The 19,755-nt window shown below is 45.4% G+C and overlaps 1 protein-coding gene across 1 annotated transcript in view; it reads right to left on the reverse strand.

The window, feature by feature from the left end:
- LOC138979792 (solute carrier organic anion transporter family member 4A1-like) overlaps positions 1 to 19,755 on the reverse strand; it is a 90,272-nt gene that overhangs the window by 9,258 nt on the left and 61,259 nt on the right. The window contains exons 3-12 of the mRNA XM_070352534.1: positions 18,714 to 18,959; positions 18,129 to 18,333; positions 15,222 to 15,324; positions 14,114 to 14,235; positions 12,751 to 12,918; positions 11,959 to 12,048; positions 11,508 to 11,715; positions 9,830 to 9,983; positions 8,087 to 8,277; positions 460 to 524 (exon numbers count right to left, since the gene is read on the reverse strand). Coding sequence (XP_070208635.1) covers positions 460 to 524; positions 8,087 to 8,277; positions 9,830 to 9,983; positions 11,508 to 11,715; positions 11,959 to 12,048; positions 12,751 to 12,918; positions 14,114 to 14,235; positions 15,222 to 15,324; positions 18,129 to 18,333; positions 18,714 to 18,959 — 1,552 coding nt within the window. The remainder of the gene's footprint in view (positions 1 to 459; positions 525 to 8,086; positions 8,278 to 9,829; positions 9,984 to 11,507; positions 11,716 to 11,958; positions 12,049 to 12,750; positions 12,919 to 14,113; positions 14,236 to 15,221; positions 15,325 to 18,128; positions 18,334 to 18,713; positions 18,960 to 19,755) is intronic.

The following is a 19,755-nucleotide window of genomic DNA, read 5'->3' on the forward strand; positions in this document are numbered from 1 at the left end:
TCTTAACACAACACAAATCAACTAAATGGACTTAAAAGTGTCACATCATGGACCCTGTACAGCACGTGGAAAACAAAAATGTGTAAAACAACAAGAAAGGCATTATATTGCGCACATACTGTCAAATTGCAAGCTTTTTTTCTTTCACACACATGCACACCCAACCTAATTTTATACTGTGAAGCTAGCAGTATGTTTACAACTTGACTCACCTGCAAGGAGTATGTACACTGGTCTTCAACAGTGAACATTATTCACAAACATCGTCTGTTATCAATCACAATCAATGCAATACCTGTTTTCCACTGGCTTTTAAATTGGAAATGATCAATCTGTTTTTAGTTTCTTTTTATCTGCATACAATAAATATGACAGCCAAAACATTCTTCCAAATATTCCCCAACATTCATGAAGGAAACCAGGCTTTCAAAAAAGAATTAGGAAAATGTTGCAACTTACCTAAACACCTGGCAATGATCCACTGAATGCCCATTGCAAACGACCTTTGATCCTGTGTCACGCATCTGAAATGAGAAAAAAAGGTGAGATCAAAGTTATGTAAAGCATCCTGTTATCATGCCCCAACACAAAGAAAACCAAGCTACCTTGGCTTGTCACTGAAACTAACAACAAGATCAAGGTTTTGTAATAATAATAATAATAATAATAATAATAGTAATAAAGTGTATTTATATTGCGCCTATTCCTTACAAAAAAACAAAAATATTTGGCTCTAAGCGCATTACAACATGTGTAGGGACTTAGTACAATCAAGTCTGACAAATACAATAACACAATATACAGTCGGTCTCTTAGGTAAAACTGGGAAAAGCAGCTTCAACATTTGAACACTGGTACTAGAAGATCCTCTAACAATGCATACTGCTGTCGCGTAGTCCATGTGTATTACGTCCCTTGATATGTTAATGAGCATCCGGGGGACTCGAGATCTTGGTCGCCATCTTGGTCGCCATTTTGACATCATGTCTGAATAAACACCTTTCCAAACTATCCGACTGTTGGGCTAGTTGTGTGAGTATGACAGCTACATTATGCTAATAGCATAACGCTACATGGTGGCAGCGTGGTCAGTACCGACGTCTCTAGCAAATCGAACTGAATTTAGTTTCAGAAAACAGAAAGTGGCGAGACCTAGCAAGCAGAACTAGACTAGAGTCATGGGTCCTTTCAAAGCGCCCGACGCATTCGATTTCACGCAACCTACAAAATGGCCTGAATGGAAACAGCGTTTTGAGAGATACAGGTCAGCGTCCAAACTGGATAAAGATGAGGAAAAGGTACAGGTCAGTGCTTTGATCTATGCGATGGGAAATGAAGCTGAGAGAATATTTCTTTCATTCGGACTGAGTGATGCAGACTCAAAGAAGTTTGATGTTGTCCTTGGCAAATTTGATGGGTATTTTGTTCCAAAAAGAAACATTATCCATGAACGAGCTAGATTCCACGTTAGAAATCAGAAGCCTGAAGAAAACATTGAAACATATGTTCGTGCACTGCATGAGTTAGCTGCAACAGCGGAGTTCCCAAACAAGGAAGAGTCCATTAGGGACAGATTGGTGTTAGGAGTCCTAGACACTGAACTTTCAGAAAAACTGCAGTTAAAACCGGACTTGACCTTAGAAGGTGCTGTGCAGGACGCTAGGCAGTATGAACTGGTAAAGTCACAGCTCTCAGACCAGCGGCAGTCAAGTGTAGACGCACTACAGCGCAGACAAAGCGGAGGTAGTGATCAACGGAACAGGCGTGGAGGTAGCGCTGGCAGCGCTCGTAGAGGCGGCAGTAGTTATACTCCAGGCAGAGGCGGCTCAATCCAAGGCGGGGGGAAGCTGCAAGAGGCCAGCTGTTCACGTTGCGGTCGTCAGCACAACAGACAAGCGTGCCCAGCACAAGGCAAGAAGTGCAACAAGTGCGGACGCAACAACCATTTCGCAGCAGTCTGCAGAAGCAAGGCAGTCAACGCCATAGATGAACCACAAATGGAGGTGGCATCACAGAGGGGGCATTCAGAAGAGGCTCAAGCAAGCCGAGAGGAACATTTTGTAGGAACATTGTGCTCAGAAGGCAAAAAGGAACGGCCGTGGATGACGACACTCAAGTTTGGAGGATGCGACGTCCCATTCAAGATTGATACTGGAGCGGACGTGTCCGTTATCTCAACAGCGCAGTATCGAAAGCTGAAGCCTTGCCCACAACTTAGCAAAACCAGCGCAATCCTGCGTAGTCCAGGAGGTATCCTAAAGTGTGAGGGACAATTTGTGGCCATTAGCAAAGTCCACGACCAGCTTCACTCGCTTCGACTCTTCGTCGTACAGTCAAAGACAGACAACCTTCTCAGCAGAGAAGCAGCGGCAAGAATGGGCCTAGTCATGAGGGTTGAAGCTGTGGAGATGCCCTTCGGTGAGCTTGATGACAAACCTGTCCAGTGTACTCCAGCCAGTGACACAACTTCTGGAGAAGAACCAAGCATGGACGTGGGGCCCAGCACAGATCCAGGCCATGGTGACTGTGAAGAAGATGCTTACCTCAGCGCCAACGCTAGCACACTACGATCTGAGGAAGCCGACAGTCGTCAGCGCAGATGCGAGCAGTTATGGGATCGGAGGAGTGTTGCTGCAAGAACACCCCGAAGGCATGAAACCTGTCGCATACTGTTCAAGAACATTGACCACCACAGAACGCAGATATGCCCAGATCGAGAAAGAGACACTGGCAGCAGTCTGGTCATGTGAGAAATTCAGCAGATACCTGATAGGTCTGGAAAACGTGACGCTTCAGACAGATCACAAGCCTCTCGTGCCCATCATCAACCACAAAGACCTTCAAGATACGCCCATACGATGTCAAAGGATGCTGATGCGTCTCATGAGGTTCAGCGTCAAAGCTGAGTATGTGCCGGGGAAGAAGCTTGTCGTCGCAGATGCTCTCTCCCGCAGTCCTCAGTTCACCACTGAACAGCAAGACGAGGTCACAACACTCATTGAAGATGTGGAAGCCTACCTACACGGTGTGGACATTTCCTGGTCTTGTGCAGCATCAGACAAACGCATGCAAGAAATCGCAGTGGAGACGAAGAAAGACAGACTGATCCAAGAAGCAACTCGCTATACGCGTGAAAGATGGCCGCAGTACATCACCGAAGTTGAGGATGGATTGCGTGACTACTACGCAGTGCGCAGTGAACTCAGCGAGAATCAGGGTCTTCTTACTAGAGGAAAGCGCATCGTGGTCCCAGCTTCGCTACAGGACGACATTCTACGCAGAATCCACGAGGGTCATCAAGGGATCACTAAATGTAGAGAGAGGATGAAGGAAGCAGTTTGGTGGCCCGGAATCAGCGCCAGAATGAAGAAGTTGGTTGAAGAATGCAAGCACTGTCAGGAGAAGAGGCCATCGCAAACCAAAGAGCCATTGATTCCAACAGAGCTACCTCAGCGAACATTCCAGAAGTGCGGAGCAGATCTGTGTGAACTCAAGGGACAGTCATACCTTGTTTTTGTGGATTACTACTCCCGGTACATTGAACTGGCTCACCTCAAGACGATCACTTCAGCAGAAGTCATCAAGAACATGAAAGACATGTTTGCACGACAGGGCATCCCCGAGATACTTGTTTCTGATAATGGAACGCAGTTCACATCCGGAGAGTTCCAGATCTTTGCAAAGGAGTGGGGATTCAAACACGTCACTACAAGTCCTCACTTTCCACAGGCGAACGGTGAGGCGGAACGAGCAGTACAGACAGCAAAGAAGATACTGTCGCAAGATGATCCTGCACTCGCTCTTCTCATCTACAGAGACACACCTATTGAAGCCACAGGCTACAGCCCAGCACAGCTTGCATCAGGAAGACGTCTGAGAACAACGCTCCCAACACTGTCTGAAAACCTCGAGCCCAGAGTCTGCGAGAAATCAACAGTGGCAGCCAATGATGCAAAGGCTAAGAAGAAGAACAAACAGACATTTGATAGGCGTAATGGAGTACGGCCCCTAGATACGCTTCTTCCTGGTGACATCGTGATGCAGAAGCTGGACGGAGAGAAGAGTTGGAGAAGCCCAACAGTGGTGCAGCAGCAAGTCGCACCAAGATCCTACGTGGTGAAATCGCCACGAGGCACGTTTCGACGCAACAGGCGTCACCTCAGGCGCTCACATGGTCTGCAGCCTGAGAAGTCCACTCCCTACTCCATTCCTGTCCAAACTGACCTTTCCCAACACGAAGCCCACATCCCCGTATCCAATGACCAGAAGAGTGGTGCAATTAAGTCACAAAGCACCCAGTCCAGTCCAGACAGGCTCTTATGTTCACAATGAGCCCGGCCCTTGTCCAGGGCCAGTGTCCAGCGACGTCTCCAGCAGCAGTGGTGCCAGCCCAGGTGACGGAGGGTCCGCCAGAGGTTCACCCCCAAGGAACACCGGCCAGGACGCCGGAGGGTCCACCTACAGTCCATCTCCACAGGGCATCATCAACAGCAGCCCGACACCGGTGACTACCCGCAGCGGCAGAGCCATCACCATGCCAGCCCGCTTCAAGGAGTGAACTGTACAAGACATCGCCCAAGCAGGGAAGTGAACTTATGTTATTCGTTAATTGTGCATTATGCAAGCAAGCAGAATCAAAGCTGGATTCATGAACTTTAGTTACAAAAAGCAAAGTTGCTTATCTCCTTCCTCGGTTATCTGTGGACACTAAAATTTAATTGCAAGCCACTTCGAAAGGCTTTATTTGTCAATCTCAAAGGAAGGGAGATGTCGCGTAGTCTATGTGTATTACGTCCCTTGATATGCTAATGAGCATCCGAGGGGACTCGAGTCAGGGTCGCCATCTTGGTCGCCATCTTGACATCATGCCTGAATAAACACCTTTCCAAACTATCCGACTGTTGGGCTAGTTGTGTGAGTATGACAGCTACATTATGCTAATAGCATAACGCTACAACTGCTTTACAATATGCATTTCTGTATAAATATAGTTAAAGAACATCGAGTTAATAGGAATTAGAAAAGGTTCTTATAATAAAACTATCTAGCGAACGACGAAGAAGAAGAAGAATAAAACTATCAATGTCGATGTGTAACAAGTCATTCAACGTAAATGGCCAAAGAACAACAACAAAGCAATGATGATAAAACAGTTATACTCAATAGCCAATAACAAGGCAGAACTAAATAGTATCGACACAAGATTAAAACAAAACATATTCTTGGAGACACATTTATACATGTATCAAATAATCAATATACAAAATACAGCCCTCGCACACTCGCACACACACGCCAAGGCACATGTAGTCGCACTCATACACCGCGACAGCTATCGCGCGCACGTACAAGGGAAAAACAGACCCGCACGCCGATTTCAAACACGGAAATAAACAAAGAAACAGGCACATGAAACAGCAACCCGCCCCCAGCAGGCCCACAGCGCGCTACGATGGCAAGTGACCCCTCTCCTCAATGTGGCAGATACTGAACAGGCTAGGGGTTGAAGTATTGCCGGAAGAGGTGTGTTTTTAGAGAGGACTTGAAGGAAAGGAGAGAGGTAGAAAGGCGGACAGACATGGGCAGAGAGTTCCAAATAGAGGGAGCTGTGTAGATAAAGGCGCGCTTGCCGAAAGCGTTCAGTTTGATGCGTGGGACAACAAGGTGCCCTGCGTCAGCGGATCTGAGGTTGCGTGTGGGGACGTGTGGCTTTAAGAGCGAAGACAGGTAAGAAGGGGCAGAGTCTTGAAGGCTACGGTAACACAGGGTAGCTATTTTATATGTTATGCGTGCTTTGATTGGTAGCCAGTGAAGGGTCATGAGGAGAGGGGTGACATGGTCGCGCTTGCGCAGCACAAGACGTGCTGCATTGTTCATGATGCGCTGTAGGCGGTCTAGCTTGGCGTCTGGGAGGCCGGCTAGGAGCGAGTTGCAGTAATCCAGTCTCGACAAAATAAAAGCCGAAACCAGTGTCTTGGTTGTGTCGAGGGAAAGAAGGTGTCTGATTTGGCTAATCCTCCGCATTTCAAGAAAGGCGGTTCTGCAGAGTGAGTTGATGTGGGCGTCCATTGACAGGCTACTGTCAAGGTGGACACCCAGGTTTTTTACTTTGGTGCTGAATGTGACTGTGGTATCAGAAAGGGTAAGACTGGATGTTTCTGAAAGAAGCTTTAAGTTTGATTGTTTGCCAACTGGCATGATCTCAGTCTTATCATCGTTCATCTTGAGCTTGTTGACTGTCATCCACTGTTTGATGTGATCGCTGCATGATTCTATTGACTGCACTAACTCTGTATGTGCGTGCGGATTTTTGTGGTTGAGTGTCGTCTGCGAACATGTGGTACAGGACATTGTGGTGCTTTATGACTTTGCCTAGTGGCTGTATGTACATAGTGAATAACACTGGGCCTAACACAGATCCTTGTGGGACAGCGTGTCCTCGGAGTGCCTATTTTGGATCACAACAGCCTGAGTGCGTCCAGTCAGGTAGGAGCAGAACCACCCCAGAGCCGTGCCTGTTATGCCGAATGTGGTGTTCAACCTTGCCAGCATCGTGGTCGATGGTGTCGAACGCTGCGGATAGGTCCAACAGGGCCAGAAGCGAAACAGAGCCGCTGTCACAGGCAGTGAGAAGATCATTCACTACCTTAAGTAGGGCTGTTTCAGTGCTGTGATCTGCGCGGTAGGCGGACTGTAAGTGGTTCAACCATACCTGTCTTAGCAAGATGCTCTGACATTGATTGGGCCAAAACAACCTTTTCAAGGACTTTCAAAACAAAAGGCAAATTAGAGACAGGGCGGTAGTTCTTAAAAGTGTTGATGTCAAGGTTAGCTTTTTTCAGGAGGGGAGTGACTACTGCATGCTTAAAAGAAGGGGGTACTTGACCGGATGTGAGGGATTGATTTATGATATCAGTAAAGACAGGGAGTAATTCCTCTAGACACTCGTTTAATAGCTCTGAAGGAATTGGGTCGAGCTTTTTCAATGATCTTCTTCACTTGTTTTTTAGTGTCAGGGGAAAAATCGGTGAGGTGGGTGCCGTGAAATGGCGCATGCTCTGGATGCCCAGGAGCAGCATCAAGCTCCACTCAGATCTTCTCGATTTTTTCGGCAAAAAAGTCCCCATCCTGTCATTATGTCTCAACACAAAGAAAACCAAGCTACCTTAGTTTGTCACTGAAACTAACAACAAGATCAAGGTTTTGTAAACCATCCTGTCATTATGTCTCAACACAAAGAAAACCAAGCTACCTTAGCTTGTCACTGAAACTAACAACAAGATCAAGGTTTTGTAAACCATCGTGTCATTATATATGTCCCAACACAAAGAAATCCAAGCTACCATTAGCTTGTCACTGAAACTTGCAATTAACAACAAAAAAATACACACTCAACCCAATACCTCCAATATTGCCCAACGGATAGTCCATCCGCAAATCACTTCCCGCTTTCCTGCCGAGAGATGACGTGGCTCAAGCAGATTAAAGCGAGCCTTAATTCATCAGATTGTTCAGTTAAATCTCATGGGAACTGCAAAGGTGACAGCAAGATTCTGTGATCGAGACAATAAACTACATACCAAAATAGCTAAAGCATCAACATGTTTTTCTCATGTATCGATCACTGCCACTTGCTACTAACAAGCAAATATTGGCCCTGTGCAGTTTTTGTTCATGGGTGAAGTGTCTCCGCTGGTAGAAAGATTCTTGTTCACCAAAACCACATGTAAACTGTTCAGCAGATCTGATCAATATCGAACCACCTCGATTAACAAATATCTCTTTGTTCCTTGGATACTACCTCAGTGTGAATAAGCTGTATTTGGAGGGCTTTCCTCCCTTTCCTCTCATAGATTGGTTCAGCATAACTCTCAATTACTCTTGTTGTCGTCGATATCTAGAGCGCTTACGTCCCTTTCTTCCTAGGATCTAGCTAACCTCAGCAAGAATTATAATTCTACATCTGGAGCTCTTACCTCCCTTCCTTTCTGTGATTGGTTCAGCATATAGTATTAACTCTCACTTGAACTTTCTTCAGTCATCTACATTTTAGAGCGCTTACATCTTTTCTTTCCATAGATCTTACCTGAGTGAGGCGGACAGGGCGGGCATGGAGGTGATGAAGATGCCGAAGAGGATGAAGGCGAAGATGGAGAGGAAGATGACGAGGTAGGGACAGTCGTTCTCACACTTGCCCTCCTGCACCTGCCAGTAATCACCGGCAGCCACGTCCGCCGCCGTGTAGTTGTACGTCACACAGCTACAGTTGCTATGCTTCTGTGGGAACAAGGGTGACAACACGGATGGTCATATAAGATGTGCTATGATATATACGTACAGAGAATGAAAATGTCAAAGTGATGAATACACGTGGTTCAGACCGGTCCTAAGTGACACGTGGTTCAGACCGGTCCTAAGTGACACGTGGTTCAGACCGGTCCTAAGCGACACATGGTTCAGACCGGTCCTAAGCAACACGTGGTTCAGACCGGTCCTAAGTGACACGTGGTTCAGACCGGTCCTAAGCGACACGTGGTTCAGACCGGTCCTAAGTGACATGTGGTTCAGACCGGTCCTAAGTGACACGTGGTTCTGACCGGTCCTAAGTGACATGTGGTTCAGACCGGTCCTAAGTGACATGTGGTTCAGACCGGTCCTAAGCAACATGTGGTTCAGACCGGTCCTAAGCGACACGTGGTTCAGACCGGTCCTAAGTGACACGTGGTTCTGACCGGTCCTAAGCAACACGTGGTTCAGACCGGTCCTAAGTGACATGTGGTTCAGACCGGTCCTAAGTGACACGTGGTTCAGACCGGTCCTAAGTGACACGAGATATAGAAGCTATCTCAGACAAACATAGCCATGGCTAGGCGTCGTTTTCCTGGTGTTACTTCCCTTAAACCTTGACAGGAACGTGTTTTCAGTCTTTTAGCATCTGAACTGATCCAAGTCAATGCTCATATGTGAGTTGGGCTAAGAATATGTGGGTAATTATAATCCCCTTTTGTGACCCCATTCCACTCCCCTCCCCACCCCTCCCCGTCAATGTTATGCCAACCTTTGGAAGCTCTTTAAGCCCTTCTCAAAAGCATTATGGTCATATCCGTTAGATTGACCCTGTAAATTGGCGTCAGTACTTTTTCTTCCTCTTTGTTCATGGGTTTAGACTCCCACGTTCACTCATAATTTTAGCACGAGTGGATTTTACGTGTATGACCGGTTTTACCCCGCCATTCAGGCAGCATAAGCCGATTTCGGGGGAGGCATGCTGGGTATTTTCGTGTTTCTATAACCCACCAAACTCTGACATGGATTACAGGATCTTTTCTGTGCGCACTTGGTCTTGTGCTTGCGTGTACACACGAAGGGGGTTAAGTCACTAGCAGGTTTGCACGTAAGTTGATCTGGGAGATCGGAAAAATCTCCACTCTTAACCCACCAGGCGGCAGCGACCAGGATTCGAACTCACGACCTCCCGATTAGGAGGCCGACATCTTACCACCACGCCACTGCGCCAGTCAAGGCGTCAGTACAGATCTGGCACAACATTTCGCAAAATAACGGATGTGTAGTGTGTCCAAGGACTCATCTTTTGAGGTTAAGTGCATCGCACGACCCCTTCCATGAATTTCTGGTATGTTTTTCTGGTTCTAGTGCATATAGGACGCAAAGTTTGAGTAAACCCTGATACACGCACATGTACAACATTGACAAATAAAACATCATATGCCAGGCTTTCTTTCTTTTGGGGGTAAAGTGGCGGTATTTTATTCTACAGCTGGTCAAAGTTATACGGCTTTGTTCTTTTCTAACCTTAACCATACCGCACCTTTCCCTCCCCAGCAAAGCTGGCCTGACACCCAGCGTAGCAAGGAGAGTAGTACATGACGTTGTCCCTGCCGCACACCGGGTTGTAGTCGTACAGCGAACAGCCGCAGTCTGTGTTGCACGCTGCGTCCATGTTCACTGGGTCCAGTAGCTTCCTGTCATGTTATGAACAAATTTCAAGTTACAGGCAAGATAGTGATTGCACAGCGGTACAATGGAACCCCCCTTTTCAGCCCCCATAATTCAAGACTTCCTCCCCTTTAAAACCTTGTTTTTGCAGACTTTCTGTTCATAACCTGTGTACATTTCCCCCCATTGAAGACCCCCTCCTGTTTAACACTTTCTACCCCACCTATTTTTTTTAGCCGAGACCAGCTGTGCTGCAGCAGGTCACTCAGAATTGTAGAAACTGTGTAGTAACTGTGTATCAACACGCTGGAATGCAGGTGTTAGATGAACGTTACAGGAAGCGACTGAAGCTAACAGTCTGAGCGGATATATCCGTACCTGGGAGACAATGAGTTCAGATTTTCTCGAATTTTGGGAGGTCTCAATATATACATATAATAATAATAATAATAATAATAATAATAACTGGATATTTCTAAGTGCCTAACCCTATGGCTCTAGGCCCTTTACAGAATGCTGTGTGAGATGGAATTTTTTGGGCCAATAGATCGCTGCCATTTCGGCGCATATTTACCTTTCAAGGGCCTATTATTCCAAGTCACACGGGTATTTGGTGGACATTTCTATCTTAAGCGAAAGACACAGACATGTTATCTTAAGCCTAAACAATGTTGCCAGGAAAGACCCTTTTGTCAATCGTGGGATCTTTAACGTGCACACCCCAATGTAGTGTACACGAAGGAAAGCCCTATGGACCAGCTAAAAGTGTCCCTACACTGCAGGTGTCCTTTCAAAAGAGGTATTATTTTGTTCATGTCAAGGTACAGTAGCAAGAAAAGCAAATATTGTGCAATATGAATCAAATCATAAAATTATGTTCAAGAAAAACTAATATTCTGTCAGTAGGCATCCAAAGGCAGTTGTGCTGACCGTCTCAGACCTGGCCAGACTTTCACGCACGATAAGACCATCCCTCCACTTGGTCACATACCAAAACTGAACAGCCTGGGTGCTCTCTCTGTGCACAGTAAGAATGTTTTCATGAATCAAAAAATAATTCAACAACACATTCCAACTCACAACAGCAAGCAATCAGGGCATTGAATTTTAGCATGTGACCAAGTGGAGGGATGGTCTTATCCCATCTAAAGGCCTGACCACATCTGAGATGGGGAGCCCAACAGTTTGAGTGACAGACAATGTGCCTTAAAGTGACCGTTGCGTACTGTGCCTTAAAGTGACCGTTGCTTGGCTGTGTGTCGTAACAGTTTGGTTGTGGTGTGTAAAAGTTTGGCTGCGGGTCATAACAGTTTGGCTGCGGGTCATAACAGTTCGGCTGCGGGTCATAACAGTTTGGCTGCGGGTCATAACAGTTTGGCTGCGGGTCATAACAGTTTGGCTGCGTTGGTGTAACAGTTTGGCTGCGGGTCATAACAGTTCGGCTGCGGGTCATAACAGTTTGGCTGCGGGTCATAACAGTTTGGCTGCGGGTCATAACAGTTTGGCTGCGGGTCATAACAGTTTGGCTGCGTGGTGTAACAAGCACCTACCCTGTGCTGCGCGGCTGCATGTAGTCATTGCTGATGCCGGCAAAGGGCAAGTTGGGGCAGTGGATGAGAAAGATGAGGCCCAGACACACGGTGACCACTGTGGCTGCGATGCAGAACTTGAGGATTCGGCGCACGTCCCAGTTAAAGCGATTGACTAGCCAGCCACCAACAAAGGTTCCGCCTCCCCCTCCTGGTATGGCCATCAGACCTGCAAGATACAATCACAGTTTACAATAGCTTTGACTGCTGGAAAACACAAAAAGACAAGAAGAGAAAAAGTGCTCATAGGACTCACCTTCGTGAAACGTAATATAAATCAAAAACAAACTATCTGCTGCTCTCTCTCCAAAAAAGTCCAAGACACACGCACGCACACACAGACAGACAGACAGACAGACAGACACAGAAACACACACACATGCAAACACAGACACACACACACACCTCTTACCAACATACTGGGCAGCAGTACTGGAGGGCAAACCGAACTGAAACTCGATGAACTTGGGACCAAACGTTGAAAAGCCACTGATGACAATACCTGCACAGGGACACACATAACTGTCACAAATGAGCAAAATACTACAGCGGGCAAAATACTACGGTGGTACATGTACATGTAATCAGACATAACATCATGACATATTTAATGTCCCACCCCAGTGGCACATAGAGACCTCCGACATTCTGACAGAAGTGCAGGTGGCTGATTACACACACACACACCACACACACACACACACATACCACACACACACACTCACACACACACACACACACACAACACACACACACACACCACACACACACACACACCACACACACACACCACACACACACCACACACACACCACACACACACACACACTACACACATACACACACACACACCACACACAAACACACACACCACACACACACACACACCACACACACACCACACCACACACACACACCACACACACACACACACACACCACACCACACACACACACACACACACACCACACACACACCACACCACACACACACACAAACACAGTACCTAGGTAAGTAGAGCACAACTCTTGTTGCTGCTATCCACTGGGAGGAAGCGACCCACATTTCCCAGCAAAAGGTAAAAATTGATTTCATCCAGACCTTCTATTCATTAGTTTGCTGGGGAAAAAATCCTCGCCAACTCTAGCATTGCTCGTTCGTTGCAGTCTCACACAGTCATTAAAGTGTAGCACACGTGACCCACCTTCGCTGGCGGCGGCCAGGTTGAGGAACATGAAAGTGGGGTTGGTGAGGAGCACCTTGGCCGAGGTGACGATGTGCTTCAGGCCCAGCGGCTGTTTCTCCGAGTCTGCCTTCTGGAACTTGCCCTTGTACACCTCCTTCTCTCGCTCCTCACGGTACTTCTCAGACCCTGAAAGAGACAAAAAGTTGTTTTTACTTAAATTTGATCTTGTTAAAAATATCTAGACAACAGGAAAGTGGCGTTCACATATGGCAGAATTTCAACCAACTTTCCCCAATTTTTGTCGATTTGAAATCGCTCCCGAGTTGTCGATGCCAAGTGATTTTGATTTGACTTGGCGCTGACTAAAATCACTTTCAAGTTGGGAGAAAGTCTGCCATGTGCAGGCATGGGAATTAAAAATTGTAAAAAAGGCTGACAATTTGAAAGTAATAACAAAGTCGACGGCGCGAAGCACCTAGCCTTACTAGGGGGGTCCGGGGCCATGCCCCCCCCCCCCCCGAATTTTTTCTCTCTCCAAAGAACCCAAATGGTGGAATTTGGTGTCATCTTAGCTCAAAGTTTGCCATTTAATTCAGTTTTTAGAACCATTTTTGCCTTCCCCCATTTTTTTTCTCGGCCAAACAAAAAAACAATTCGGCGGAAATTTGCCTTTCGGCGGACAATTCCCATGCCTGCTTGTGAACAGCACTGAAGAGTAAATGCTCATACGACTCACCTTCGTCAGAAGAATTATGAATCAGACACAAATTATCTGCATCTCTATTAATTAATAATGCAGTATGGTTAGTAGATTTTAAGTTGCAGTGCTGTCTTGTTTTCTGACCTGAACAGACTTATGATTTTTATTTTTAGCTTTCTTTCTTATACACACTTCCTCAAAATTAAGTTTCTCACTGTTACATTAGAAAGTGATAAAGACTTCATGGTATAGCTGCTCAAACTCTTCTCATTTGTAGGGCTACGCAGAATCCAAGATCAATCTTTCATCTTGTGTTCCGAAGAAACATTTAAAGCTATACAAAAAGAAATCCCAAAATGATAGGCTGCTAATGTAACTAAATTATGTTACAAAACTTCTTTCAGTGTTTTGATATATGTCATAAACTTACTGGGTTTTTTTGTTTTTGTTCTTTTATTCTCAAAGTTATACAGCCTAGTCTGCCTTGAGAACTTTACTTTCATCAAACCTAATTGGTACACTGCTGCTAACAAGTGAACAGCTAGGCTTAAGACCTCAGCTTGGATGGTTATTGTTTTGTATTGTCTCTTCAGCTGGCTTAAGCCCACAGAGACCAAGTCAAATACAGAAACATTCTAAACTTAGACTTCCGTTTCTGGCCCCATGTCTTAAATCTCTCACCTGGCATGGCTTTGGGGAAGCCAAAGATGGGGAGGGAGATGAGGATGGCAATGGTGCCGCTGATGAGGAACCCAATCCACCACGCCCCCACCCACCGCGGGTTGTTGGCGTCAATCCCCTGCCTGCAAATACACTGATACTTTATATTCTGCTTAAAGACATCCTCAAGTCTGAGAAATGTAGGTCTCACAACAAATGACAGTGGTACCTGCGATGAAAGGACACCCTTGCGGCCAGCCAAGAGTGTTCCTTCATTGCAGGTGGCCTTTTGTGATAGTTACACTTTGGTAGAGATTATATATAAAAAGGGACAAGAGAAGGTGTCCTTTTAAGGGAGGTGTCCTCTCATGGGAGGGTCCACACATCACAGGAAACACTATGACGCAGTAGAATGGGAATTACTATTTATTAACAAGCCAAGGTGAAACATCAACACTGTTGTAACATTTGTTCTGAAAATGTCTTTGGTCTCGTCATTCTGACATTCGTTCATCACTGGACTGTCTTGAGAATAACTGGACTTCCAGCACTGTTGTGCTGTTTTCTTCTTCTTTGGTGACAGAGCTGGTGTCTCCTCTTCACTATCTGAATCTCGCACTCTTTTTTTCTTTTTCATGTTTTACTTCAATCACAAGTTGCCATGCAGACGCTGAACTAAGTCTAAGAACAAAGACTCAATGCTGAGAACACGCGCGCTTCCGGTAAATCGGAAAACGTCTTTTCAGCGCAACGGCCAACTAATTGGTCAAAACATCTTAAAACAGAAAAAAGTACACACATTTTTTTTTTGAGTAAAACATCGGAATTTCGGAATTCTAATTAAAAATCTGTAGCACCGTATTCTGCATAAAAAAATTGGAGAAATTACGGAGAAACCGTAGATGTGCACAGGTCTGCTAGGTGTCTAACCAGCGACTGACGTACAAAAAACGTTCAGCTACGTACAATAAATAGCCCAAGCTCAAGCCGTCAAGGCCGGCAGACAATTCCGAAGAGCTGCTATGAAGGGAGACTACTGTGTCGCCCTGTCACATAAAGCACAATGTGTGAGTCTTCAAAAATCAATAAGGGGCTGAGGAGCTTGCAATCAAGTGTATTTTTAACTCACGTGATTTCATCCAATTTGTCGACATCAGTGAAGAAATTAAGGAAGGCCCCGCCAGCAAGGTACCCAATACCGGGACCAAAGATGGCGCACGCATAAAAGATTCCTGACGAACACAAAAAATAATGATTAGTATAAAGATGGCGGTTTTGTTGAGGGCAAAGAGACACAGCCACATGTATACATGCTCAGGGACTGGGTGCAGTGGTGAAATTCCATAACGCACTCATTTCTTATCATGATTCACTAATTACAGGATTTTTTCATGTGTATTTGGTCTTGTGCGTGTGCATGAGAAGGGGGGGGGGGTAAGGCACTGGCAGGTCTGCAAATAATTTGACCTGGGAGATCGTAAAGATCTCCACCCTTGACCCACCAGGCGCAGCCAGGATTGGAACCCCGCATCTTCAAGCTTGAAGGCTGGTGTTCCTACCACAAGGGTATGTGTGTCAGTCAGTTTATCACTTCAACCCCTGAGTTAATTTAGCGAGGGATTTACTTCCCAGTGTCAGTGTTTTATGCAAAAACTCTCTGTTAGTGTCAAAACATTCATGAATGCACAAATGTGCACTTCAAAGATCTCGAGTTATCAGGAAAACTTTCAGGGCGTTGACAAATGTGAACACAGGCATGGTAGAGTTAATATTCATAAAAGATTCACACCATGTGACTGCATGCAGAGCTGCAGCAATGAGCTGGACGATAGTAGCAACAATGAAATTGGATAGTGATAGCTCCTAGACTGAGCTGGGCCATAGTAGCAACAATGAAATTGGATAGTGATAGCTCCTAGACTGAGCTGGACCATAGTAGCAACCATGAGATTGGATAGTGACAGATCCTACACTGAGCTGGGCCATAGTAGCAACAATGAGATTGGATAGTGACAGCTCCTACACTGAGCTGGGCCATAGTAGCAACAATGAGATTGGATAGTGACAGCTCCTACACTGAGCTGGGCCATAGTAGCAACCATGAGATTGGATAGTGACAGCTCCTACACTGAGCTGGGCCATAGTAGCAACAATGAGATTGGATAGTGACAGCTCCTACACTGAGCTGGGCCATAGTAGCAACAATGAGATTGGATAGTGACAGCTCCTACACTGAGCTGGGCCATAGTAGCAACAATGAGATTGGATAGTGACAGCTCCTACACTGAGCTGGGCCATAGTAGCAACAATGAGATTGGATAGTGACAGCTCCTACACTGAGCTGGGCCATAGTAGCAACCATGAGATTGGATAGTGACAGCTCCTACACTGAGCTGGGCCATAGTAGCAACAATGAGATTGGATAGTGACAGCTCCTACACTGAGCTGGGCCATAGTAGCAACAATGAGATTGGATAGTGACAGCTCCTACACTGAGCTGGGCCATAGTAGCAACAATGAGATTGGATAGTGACAGCTCCTACACTGAGCTGGGCCATAGTAGCAACAATGAAATTGGATAGTGATAGCTCCTAGACTGAGCTGGGCCATAGTAGCAACAATGAAATTGGATAGTGATAGCTCCTAGACTGAGCTGGACGATAGTAGCAACAATGAAATTGGATAGTGACAGCTCCTAGACTGAGCTGGGCCTATAGTAGCAACCATGAGATTGGATAGTGACAGCTCCTACACTGAGCTGGGCCATAGTAGCAACAATGAGATTGGATAGTGACAGCTCCTACACTGAGCTGGGCCATAGTAGCAACAATGAGATTGGATAGTGACAGCTCCTACACTGCCCTGCAATTTATCCTGGGCTGCACGGAACAGCAATATCCCATTACATTTGAAATGTAGGATTGGCTTGTTGTTTGCTTTTCATGTTCCCTCAACCTATTTGGCTATTTGAGACTTCAAATGAAGGAAGATGTTACACGACACTTGAGATTGACGAAGTTCTCAAATGTTGTATAGTTGTGTTCTTTTATTCTACGTGGCCCGTCTTCACAGCAGCAGACAAAAACTCGTCAAATTGAGTTCGAGGATTTATTTAGCATTCCATACATACAACTGCACATCGTAGCAGAACTCAAAGTAGCCTCCTTAACATACAAATCGCGCTGGCCTATATAGTAAATACTCAATCTCGAGAACATTCCAGACCGAACATGATACAACTAAAATTAGATGAACTGTCCATGGACTAGAATAGTGACATTCTCTGTGACGTACATCAAAAGTGCCGACGCACTTAATCCGAGCGAACGCCACGAACCCACGACTCAAAACAACGCATTACAACTTGTTTTGACAGGAATAGAAAGTTCACCTGCATTCTCGTCCAAACATAAATATTGTGTTTACAAAATATAATATCGGTACTTTCCACAAAGTACAAATAAGTCAACTACATGCAACACACAAAACTGAACCAAAGTTCAGCAACGGCAGCGTTTCCTGACACAAGACATCAGGAAGACAACAAAACATTACAAGATTCTGCTGCTGCATTCATGGCCTGAAATCCCATGGACACTCGTGCATTACAATATAAAATCCAAGAAACAAATGAAGGTAAGTGCTCTTAAAATAGTCCAAAATCCTAAATGAGAGCTCAATGTTCTGACACCTGAGAAAGTATGAAGCATTAAAATGAACAAGCGACTGTCATACTCCATTATTATATTTAGAACATTTTGATTTGTATCATCTTTGTTTAACATGCGAGAGCAGCATTTTTTGTCTTTGTATATGTCATACAGTGGTACCTGTGATGAGCGGCCCCTCCGATGAGAGGACACCTCCCATAATAGGACGCCTTCTGTTGTCCATTTCTCTATTATCTCTAACAAAGTATACCTGTCATGACAGGCCACCTGCCATGTAGGGACACTTTTTCCTGGTCCCAAAGGTGTCCTTTCATCGCAGGTACCACTGTACTCCAATTAAAATCTAAAGTCACATTCACATTTACCTGTATATAATGAAGACGACCTGACAGGTACATTTTCATCCAGGTAAGTGACACCCAAGGTGTAGAGCGGAGACGCCCCGACACCGTGCAGCAGCTGCCCCAGGTAGAAGACGTACTTGTAGTTGGACAGCTGTGAGGCCTGCGAGCTGCCGCAGGAGCTGACGTTTCCACCCTTGATGCACACTGTGTTCTCTGCCTCTCCTATCTGACATAGAAAGGCAACGGTTAGTCCATCAATCCAGATCTCTCCTTTTTACACCGTCCAAACAATCCTAGCAGCAACACGATGACAATGAAAATGTGCTCACAAGAAAGATAAAAGAATGTTAAATCATGTATTGGCCATCGTATTTAAGAGACAATTTCTCATGGATAAGGTTTTACTGAGTCTAAAACACAAAAACATTAAAATCGCCAAGAATCAAGTTACGCCAAAATTCCACGATGACTACGATAAATACCCTAGCACTGTCATTGAAGTTCATATAATCTAGGGTCTTAAAAAAGCTGAATATGGGAATCACAACCCAGGATGTCTGTGCAACTTAAATTGAATTCTTACCCCGAACACATACACACACTCACCTGGTACAGCCCTGTGGAAAAGTGAGGCAGGGTAAAGACGAAGGAGCCGATACCCAGTATGAACATCCCGACGGCCAGGTAGACAGGCTTGCGACCCCTGCCCCCAAAGTAGGACACAGGGATGAGGCACAGGACAGCGGCGATGTCATAGCAGCTGGCGATGATGCCGGATTCTGTGCTGCTGATTTCAAAACGACGTTCCACAGTGGAGATGACGACGTTGACGAAGCCATTGACCACCATGCCCTGTGAACATTAACACAACACACTGGCTGTTAGCAATCATGTGATAAATTGTTTATCTGTTGTGAGGTGCGATTGTTCCACAAAATGATGTAAAATTTGAGGTATAGTGTATATACAGTCGAACCTGTTGATAATGACCATCAAAAGAAAGTCTTACAGGTAAAAGCAAGTTCTTAAAAGGGGAATTCTTAAAATTGAAATAAATGAACTAACATTATTTACAAAATTCTGAAAAAGCTGTGTTTTAAAAGGGGGAACGTCTGTAAGGGGGTGGGGGAGGGGGATCCTCCTACAAGGGGAGTAACAAACATGTTGTTCTTATGTCCCTTTCAGGACATCGCCCTTGGAATGAAGTTTACTTTGCAATTTTCTACATACTTCATCTTCAGTCCTCAGAGCACACTACCTGAGTATACCCTGGTGCTGTCCCCAAGAAGTGTCCTATTTAGCAAATCTATGTCATTGACAAAGTATTGTGTGCAGGCTTTTACTTCATGTGTACAATCACGTCAAGTTTACATACAAATGTAACATGTGAGTATGTGAGTGTTGGAGTGTGAGTGAGTGTGTGTGTGTTTGTGTGTGTGTGTGTGTCTGAGATAGAGAGAGAGAGAGAGAGAGAGAGAGAGAGAGAGAGAGAGAGAGAGAGAGAGAGAGAGATCAAATCAAATCAAATTAAATTTTATTTTACGAGGGTTGTGGCATAAGCAATATAAACGAGCTTCTTTTCAACCAGCCCTCGCCCAGAGAGGGACTATTCTAATCTTGAATACATATATATATATACAAACGTAAA

Source organism: Littorina saxatilis, linkage group LG11 (genome assembly GCF_037325665.1).
Source record: "Littorina saxatilis isolate snail1 linkage group LG11, US_GU_Lsax_2.0, whole genome shotgun sequence".
Taxonomy (NCBI): domain Eukaryota; kingdom Metazoa; phylum Mollusca; class Gastropoda; order Littorinimorpha; family Littorinidae; genus Littorina; species Littorina saxatilis.